At 40.6% G+C, this 9,011-nt stretch overlaps 1 protein-coding gene across 1 annotated transcript; it reads left to right on the top strand.

The window, feature by feature from the left end:
* Positions 1 to 6,646: 6,646 nt before the first annotated feature.
* LOC103589207 (chromosome unknown open reading frame, human C10orf120) lies at positions 6,647 to 8,361 on the top strand. The gene is made up of 3 exons (XM_008571113.1): positions 6,647 to 6,846; positions 7,028 to 7,103; positions 7,624 to 8,361. Exons 1-3 carry the CDS (start codon positions 6,647 to 6,649, stop codon positions 8,359 to 8,361), a joined length of 1,014 nt encoding a protein of 337 aa, XP_008569335.1.
* The last annotated feature ends 650 nt before the right edge of the window (positions 8,362 to 9,011 follow it).

Here is a 9,011-nt window from a genome sequence, read left to right as displayed (position 1 = left end):
TCCCTCCCTCCCTTCCTTCCTTCCTTCCTTCCTTCCTTCCTTCCTTCCTTTGTTTTTTTTCCCTACATCTCCCACGAAGAGTCAGGACATGCGGTATTTCTCTTTCTGCACCTGGCTTATTTCACTTAACATAATTTTCTCTAATTTCATCCATGTTGCTGTGAATGGCAGAATTTCATTTCTCTTTATGGCAGAGTAGTATTTCATTGTGTGTATATACCACATTTTCCTTGCCTAGTCATCCATCGATGGACATTTAGGTTGGTTTCAACTCTCAGCTATTGTAAAGAGAACTGCAATAAACATCAAGGGCAGGTGTCCCTTTGACATGATTATTTCCATTCCCTTTTGTACACACCCAGCAGCAGGATTGCTGGATCATATGGCAGTTCTATCTATCTAGGGTGGTTGTTTGTGGAACTTCCATATGGTTTTCCATAATGGCTACAATAATTTACAGTCCCACCAGCAGTGTAGGAGGGTTCCCCTTTCTCCATATCCCTGCCAGCATTTGTTATTCTGTCTTTTTGATAATAGCCAATCTAACCAGTGTGAGATGATATCATAATGTGGTTTTGATTTTCACTTCCTGGATGCTGAGTGATGTTGAGCATTTTTTCTTGTGTTCGTTGGCCATTTATATATGTTCCTTTAAGAAATGCCTATTTAGCTCCTTTGCCCATTTTTTAATCAGGTTACTTGTTTTTCTACTGTTAAGTTGTTTGAGTTCCTTGTTTATTCTGAATATTAATTCTTTGTTGGATACATAATTTGCAAGTATTTTCTACCATTCTGTAGGGGGTCTTTTCCCTCTGTTAGTTGTTTCTTCTGCTGTGCAGAGCTTTTTAGTTTGACATAATCCCATCTGTTTATTTTAACTTTTGTTTCCTGTGATTTGGGGTCTTATTCATAAAGTCTTTTGCTCAGTCCTACTTCCTGAAGTGTTTCCCCTATGTTTTCTTTTAGCAGTTTTATAGTTTTGGGTATTATATGTAAGTCTTTAATCAATGTGAAGTTGATTCTGGTGTATGGTAAGAGGTACAGTCTAGTTTCCTTTTTCTAATATGAATGCCCAGTTTTCCCAGCACCACTTTCTGAAGAGGTTGTCCTTTCCCTAATGTATGCTCCTATTGCCCTTGTTAAATATCAGTTGTGTGTAAGTACGTGGGTTGATTTCTGGTTTCTCTACTCCGTTCCACTGGTTGAAGTGTCTGTTATTATGTCAGTACCATGCTGTTTTGGTTACTATAGCTTTTTAGTATAATTCGAAGTCAGGTAGTGTAATGCCTCCAGCTTTACTTTTTTCTGCCCCCCCCCCCAGGATTGCTTTGGCTATTCATGGTCTTTTGTTGTTCCATACAAATGTTAAGATTGTTTTTTCTATTTCTGTGAAGAATGTCATTGGTATTTTGATAGGGATTGCATTGAATCTATAGATCACTTTGGGTAGTATGGACATTTTCACAATGTTAATTCTTCCAATCCAAAAGCATGGAATGTCTTTCCATCTTTTTGTGTCCTGTTGAATTTCTTTCACCAGTGATTTGTAATCCTTATTGTAGAGGTCTTTCACCTCCTTGGTTAAATTAATTCCCAGGTATTTTATTTTTTTGATGACTATTGTAAATGGCCCTGCTTTCTTGACTTATTTTCTACCAGTTTGTTATTGGAATATTAAAATATTACTGATTTTTGTATGTTGATTTGTATCCTGCAACTTTACTGAAATTATTCATCAGCTCTAAAGGTTTTTAAAAAGTTTTAGTTTTTTCTATATATAGGATCATGTCATCTGCAAACAGGGACAATTTGACTTTGTCTTTTCCAGTCTGGATGCCCGTTATTTTTTATCTTGCCTGATTGCTCTGGCTACTAGTACTTCCAATACTATGTTAAATAGGAGTGGTGAGAGTGGGCATCTTTCTCTTCTTCCTGCTCTAAAAAAAAAAAGCTTTCAACTTTTCCCATTCAGTATGATATTGGCAGTGGGTTTGTCATATATGGCTTTTATTATGTTTTTTGTTGTGTTTCCTTCTATACCTAATTTGCTGAGAATCTATCATGAAGTGATGTTGAATTTTGTCAAATGCTTTCTCTGCATCTAGTGAGATAATCATATGGTTTTTGTTCTTGATTTTGCTGATGTTGTGTATCACATTTATTGACTTGCATATGTTGAACCATCCTTGCATCCATGGGATGAATACCACTTTATTGTGGTGTATAATTTTTTTTGATGTTTTGATGTATTCTTATTGCTAGTATTTTGTTGAGGATTTTTGCATGTTTGTTCATCAGAGATATTGGCCTGTAGTTTTCTTTTATGTTTTATCTTTGTCTGGTTTTGGTATCAGGGTGATCTTGACCTCACAGAATGAGTTTGGGAGAATGGTCTCTGTTTCAATTTTTTGGAATAGTTTGAAGAGAACTGGTATTAATTCCTCCTTAAAAATTTGGTAGAATTCAGCAGTAAAGCCATCCAGTACTGGGCTTTTCTTTGTTGGGAGACTTCTGATTATTACTTCAATCTCATTGCTTGTTATTGGTCTGTTCAGGTTTTCTATTTCTTCTTGGTTCAGTCTTTTTTTTTTTTTTTTTTTTGTTTTTTGTTTTTTTTCCGTGTCCGGCAATGGATCGCAACCCTCGGTGTTGCCCCCGCACCTCGCTCAGCCAGTGAGCGGGAACCGGTCTGTATGTGGGATCCGAACCCTCGGGCGGGAGCGCCGCCGCGCTTCCCAAGCGGCGCACTATCCAGTGCGCCACCGGGCCGGCCCTTGGTTCAGTCTTGATAGTTTGTATGTGTCCAGAAATTTATACATTTTCCCCTGGTTTTCAAATTTCTTGGTGTACAGTTGTTTATAATAGTGTCTAATGATTCTTTGTATGTCTGTGGTATTGATTGTAATGTTTTCTTTTTCATTTCTGACTTTTGTTATTTGGGTCTTCTCTCTTCTTTTTTTAGTTAGTGTAGCTAATGGCATGTCTATTTTTTTTACCTTCTTAATAAAAACAGCTTTTTGTTTCATTGATCTTTTGCATCACTTTTTTGTATCTCTTTCATTTAGTTCTGCTCTGATCTTAATTATTACTTTCCATCTACTAATTTGGGGATTGGATTGTTCCTGTTTTTCTAGTTCTTTGAGGTATAGCCCTAAGTTGTCTATTTGAAATTCTTCTATTCTTTTGATGTAAGCATTTATTGCAATAAACTTCCCTCTTAGTACTGCTTTTGCAGCTTCCTTCAGGTTTGGTATGACTTTATTTTCATTAGTTTCAAGAAATTTTTTGATTTCCTATTTCATTTCTTCTTGGAACCATGGCTAATTCAGGAGCATATTCTTTAATTTCCACATGTTTGTATAGTTTCCAGAGTTTCATTTGTTATTGATTTCTAGTTTTAATCCATTGTGGTTTTAAAAGATACTTGGAATGATTTTGCTCTTTTAAATTTTGTTAAGACTTGATTTGTGACCTAACATGTGGTCTGCCCTGGGGAACATTGCACATGCATGTGAGAAGAATGTACATTCTGTGGTTGTTGGATGAAATGTTCTGTAGATATCTGCCTAGCCAAATTGGTCTAAAGTGTGGTTTAAGTCCTGTGTCTTTCTGTTGATTTGTTGCCTCGATGATCTGTCCAATGTTGAGAGAGGGGTGTTCAGGTCCCCAAGTATTATCATATTTGGGCCTATCTTTTTCCTTAGGTCTAACAGTGTTTACTTTATATATCTGGGTGTTCTGTTGTTGGGTGCATGTATATTTATGATTGTTATGTCTTCCTGCTGGGTAGATCCCTTTATTGTTATATACTGGCCTTCTTTGCCTCTTTTTATGGTTTTTGGCTTAAAGACTATTTTGTCTGATGTAAGAATAGTAATCCTGCTCATTTTTTGTTTCCATTCGTGTGGCATATCTTTTCCCATCCCTTTACTATTAGCCTGTATGTGTCTTTACAAGTGAGGTGGATCTCTTGAAGACAGCTTATAGTTGGGTCTAGCTTTAAATCTAATCTGTCAGTCTGTGTCTTTAATCCACTTACATTTAGGGTTGTTACTGAAAGGTAATGTCTTACTCTTTGGATTTTATCAATTTTTGTTTGGATGTTTTAAATATCTTTGATTCCTTTCTTCCCCTTTTATTGTTTATCTTTGATATATGTTGTTTTTTTGAGGCGGTAAGATTTAGTTTCTTTCTCTTTCTCATTTACATTTTGTTCTACCAATGAGTTTGTTCTTTCTTGTGTATTTGTGGTAGTGATCATTGTTTTTCAGATTCCAGATGCGGGACTCCTTTGAGGATTTCTTGCAGGGCTGGTTTGTGGTGGTGAACTCCTGCAGTTGTTGTTGTCTGGGAAATACACTATTTCTCCCTCATTTCTGAAGGATATACTGGTTATAGTATTCTTGTCTGGCAGTTTTTTTCTTTGTGTTTTGAATTTACCATCCCATTTTCTTCTGGCCTGTAGAATTTCTTTTGAGAAGTCTGCTGTTAGTGTGATAGGGGCTTCCGTGTGGGTGACTTGACACTTTTCTCTTGCTGGTTTCAGGATTCTCTCTTTGACTTTGAGTTTTGCCAGTTTGACTATAATGTGTCTCAGAGGATTTTTTTGAATTGAATCTGTTTGGGGATCTTTGAGTCTCCTGGATCTGAAAGTCTGTGTCTGTCCCTATATCTGGGAACTTTTCCATTATTATTTCATTGAATAGGTTTTCAATGCCTTTTCCTTTCTCCTCCCTTTCTGGAACACCCATGATTCAGATGTTTGTGTGCTTAAGGTTGTCTGCTCACTTTTAGATTTTCTTAATTTTAAAAAATCATTTTTTCCTTTATTTATGTATTTTTTTGTCCACCTGAGTTATTTCAAAAAGACTATCTTCAAGACCAGAAATTCTTTTACTTGATCTAGCCTTGCTGCTTAAGCTTTTGGTTGTGTTTTTTATTTCATTGAATGAATTCGTCAGTTCCATGAGTTCTGCTACACTCTTTTCTAAGGTATTAATTCCTTTGTAAATTTCCTCCTTCCTATCCTGTATTTTTTTTCTCATTTCATTATGTTGTCTGAGTCTTTTCATATCTCATTGAGTTTATTTTTGTTGCTCAGAATTCCTTTCAGTCATTTCAAGGGTTTCCTGTTTTATAGGATCTGGTACTTCAGTATTCCTTTGGTGATGTTATATTTTCTGGTTTTTCATATTTCCAGTATCTTTACATTGATGTTTGGTCATCTGGTAGAGCAATTGCATCTCCTATTACTCCAGAGTGGGCTTTTAGAAGAGAGACTTTCTCTTCTTTTTCTGGTCTCTGCTGGTGACTCTCCTTGTGTCAATGCAGTGAAGTGGGTGGCGAGCTGTCTGCACAGTGGCTGTGGTTGCTACTGTGCTGGTGAACTGCTCGTGAAGTAGCAGTGGCTGTGGCAGTGGCTGTTGTGGACCTCCCACATGGAAGTGATGTTTTCAGCGTGCTACTGCCTTCTGCTGGGTAGAGGGTGCTGTCCTTGTCTCCTGCCTCAGACTCTGGGCATGCTCTTGCTTTCTGCTGGGCAGTGGCTGCCTGAAGCTCCTTACAGATATTTTTATATAAATAAAAGTCTTCCTTCTTTAATCTTTATTACTTCTATAGTCCTATCCTCCTATATAGTATTCCATTGTGTGGATAACCAAAATTTTCTGACCAATTCCCTATTAATGGACATTTGAGTTTGCCCATTATGTTTGCCACCTCAGAGAAGACTGCAGTGACTAATCTCGTGCATATTTTATTTTGTTCATGTTATTGAGTCAAAGGGTAAGTGCATTTGTAATTATTGATATGTATTGCCAAATTACCTTCCATGGGGGCTGTGGCAATAGCCATTCCCACCAGCAACATTCTTGTCCCCACCTTTGACCAGGGACCCAAGACAATTGTTTACTGAATCAGTAAGCTAAGTGTTTGCCCATACCACAAAGAAGACTGAGATGCTGTTGTAGATGCTGCTTTCAAGCAGAAGGAGAGACAGACTTAGACCTCTACTCTGGTCATACTCTGGCAATAGGCTCTCAAGTCAATATGTGACAAAGTGCCATAGCATGATATAGGAAATGCTGGGAGAATATGGACAAAGAGGGGATTTATTCTGTAAGGAGATCTTCAGAGGAGGCAGATATCAAGCTGGGCCCTGAGACACAAGCAAGTTGCCAAAGGACAGAGAGGTATTTGAGACATTGGGGGACATGAACAGTAGCCTAGATGCTTGTTCCAAGAACCATGGGTAGAGTGGCATTGATCAAGCTTGAAGAGCTAAGGTTGGAGAGGCAAGCAAATACCAGACAGAGAGACTTTACCTGGCTGAATCTTCAGTGTGTAAGGACTGAGCAGTCTCTGTGGGCTCGTCAGTGGCAGTGGTATGGTTGAGTTACCTCTCAGCCACATTCTCCGGCCATTCTCTTCTTCTGCTCTGGGCTCCAACATGCCAGGAGCATGGCAGTGTGTGTCCATTTCACCTAGGGGACCATTTGATGCTTTAAACTATGACCTCATAATAGCATCAATTATGTAGGCCAATTATGGTGCAAGAAATCTGTGACTGTCCCTTGGGCTCCCATTAACTTGTCTTAGAAACAAACTCCAGGCATTAACACCTCCCATCCTTGCCTGTTGCCAGAGTATGATCAGCGAATGGGAGAATTGCTGTCAGAGGATCAGAAAACAGAGGGCTAGAGAGCCAAGGGCCCAAGAAAGGAAGATTGCAGAGGGGAAGTCAAGTAAGAATGGAAAGTCAGTCAGAATATGCAATACCAGCTATTCCTTTCAGAACGAGGATTCCCTGTGTTGCCAAGAAGATTCATGTTCTGCTTCTCCGTTGGGGTGAGTGTGACCTGTCCACTCTTATCAGAACAAGTCTGAGTGGAGGAGCCCCCCAGATCGCTACAGAAACCCCTGTTCATGGTGACCTCAGCCTGGCTAATGTAGAATCACCCTTTGTGAGGTTTTCCACTGCAAGAGGCCCTTTCTGGAGTTCTAATATATCTGCCTCTCTGCCTTCCAGGATATGGACCAAATTCTACAAATCGGATCCACGCATTGCCCTTGGGAAATACTCGCCCTTGGAAAAAGAGATCCTAGTAAGTGCCCTGAAGTTTACACACAGAGGGGCCCCACTGAAGCCAGCCAGTTTAGCTGGAGGGAGCCAAAGGTTCAAAAGCCATTGGCAACAGTGAAGTCTCCCAAACAGTAGACTCAAGTTGGCTGAATCTACCAATGGCTTCCACACTTGCATAGCAAAGTACTCTTATTTAAAAGTCCCAATTAGAAATATAACCATAAATGATAATAAATGATGAAAACTGTCATTTCTTGAGCTACTTCTTCCTTGCACTGTTTGCTTTCATGTACGTTTTCTTGTTGAGGCCTCACAGTGACCCCATCATTCAGTAAAATTATTTTGAATTCACGGTAGGCAAGGGGAGAGTCAGGACTTGAACTCAGGCTTGCCTGACCCCAAGGGTCCACCCTCTTTGCCACTACACAGGGGCCTCAGACGCCCTCAGCAGTGGAGGGAGAACCAGCCACTAGCTGATTATTTCTGCGGGAGCCACCTACCTCTGTGCCATTGAGATCATAACAATCCCTTCCCATGGTCAGCGTCTAGGTGGCATTCACACCATAGCAGCAAGAAGGTTTTTGTCTCATAAGCAAGAGGAAGAACGAAAAATGCTCAAGGAACTTCAATTGCTGTCTCCAGACTACAAACGGGCAATGGAATATAAAAAAGACCATTCCTGTCAATGTTCTACCTGCGGGCCCCTAGAAAAAATATGGACAGCCAAGGTGATTGTGCTCCCAGAGGAGTTTAAAATGCCACAACGAGAGAAGATCAACGTCAGCAGACACGTAGAAAGGATGCAGCTTGCTCGAGCCCTGGGGAATAAGCAGCTTTTACCCAATGTCGAAAGGCTCAGGAGAACTTCTTTCCTGTCTGGAGCAAAAGGCAAGGCCAGGGAAAAGGAGGACGACTGTGACAATGATTATCGTGACAATGTTAAGCAAGGGGAGAAAGAGGAGGCAGAGCACAGAAACACAGAAAGACGAGAGATAAAAATGAACGTAGTTTTCAAGTCAGAACAACCCAAAAAATGTTTAGCTCACCATCCAAAAGATTGCAAGCCATTCCTCCCCACGAAGAAACTGGAACGGTCCATCACAGGCCTAACGAACCGAAATGTGTTTCGCTTGGCTGAATTCCCTGGAGACCTAATGCTAATGAAGCAGGATTTGATATCACGGGGACCCCACCCCAGTGATGTGACCGATGCCTACGGCCTAGAAGAAGAAAGTGTCTGGAAAGAGTACATGTGCAAAGCTGATGCTTACCATTATTAAAGTTGTATTTATTCCTCAGGGTAACTAAGTGTCCTGGTCCTTATGACACCTGTGCCCCAGGCTCCTTCTCATCCCGTCTCCTTTTGGGACCTTGGCTTCCTCTGCCCAGTCTCCAGGGGGTCCTCCAGGCAAGACCTCGCTGCTGAGGCTTCCTGGGTTCAGGCAACTCTTGGCGGTTCACGCCCACTCTTACCAGCAGGTCTTTTCACCTACTCCCATTGGGCTTTCATCAGTTAGCGATTTTTGTGAAACAAATCATCCCCTAATTCAGTGGCTTAAAACAGCAATTATTAATTTAGCTTATAATTCTGTGGGTCAGTGATGGAGTTTGGATGTAATTGTCCTCCCAGAACTCGTGTGGAAATCTGATCCCCAGTGTGGCAGTGTTGGGAGCTGTTTGAGTCAGGGGGTCGGATCCCTCATTAATTCTCTCCCTGGGGGATGGGGGTAGTGAGTGAGATCTCACTCTCTTAGTTCCAGCAAAAGCTGATTATTTAAAAGACCCTGGCACTTCCCCCGCCCTTGCTTCCTCTTGCCACGTGATCTACTTATATCCACTCACTGCCTGCCACTTTCCACCATAAGTAGAAGCAGCCTGAGGCCCGTGCCAGATGCAGCTGTCCTAGAATCATAAGCCAAATAAACCTCTG

Source organism: Galeopterus variegatus, unplaced genomic scaffold, assembly GCF_000696425.1.
Source record: "Galeopterus variegatus unplaced genomic scaffold, G_variegatus-3.0.2 Scaffold661, whole genome shotgun sequence".
NCBI lineage: Eukaryota > Metazoa > Chordata > Mammalia > Dermoptera > Cynocephalidae > Galeopterus > Galeopterus variegatus.
The sequence above is the reverse complement of the archived record's forward strand: the minus strand, read 5'-3'. Positions and strand labels throughout refer to the sequence as shown.

What these genes read in the sequence shown, in the direction of transcription:
- LOC103589207 (XM_008571113.1), top strand. Translation starts at nt 6,647, where the DNA reads ATGATCAGCGAATGGGAGAATTGCTGTCAGAGGATCAGAAAACAGAGG. An exon ending in TGTTCTGCTTCTCCGTTGGG is followed by an intron (nt 6,847 to 7,027) that starts GTGAGTGTGACC and finishes TCTGCCTTCCAG; the next exon opens with GATATGGACCAAATTCTACA. An exon ending in CCTTGGAAAAAGAGATCCTA is followed by an intron (nt 7,104 to 7,623) that starts GTAAGTGCCCTG and finishes TCCCATGGTCAG; the next exon opens with CGTCTAGGTGGCATTCACAC.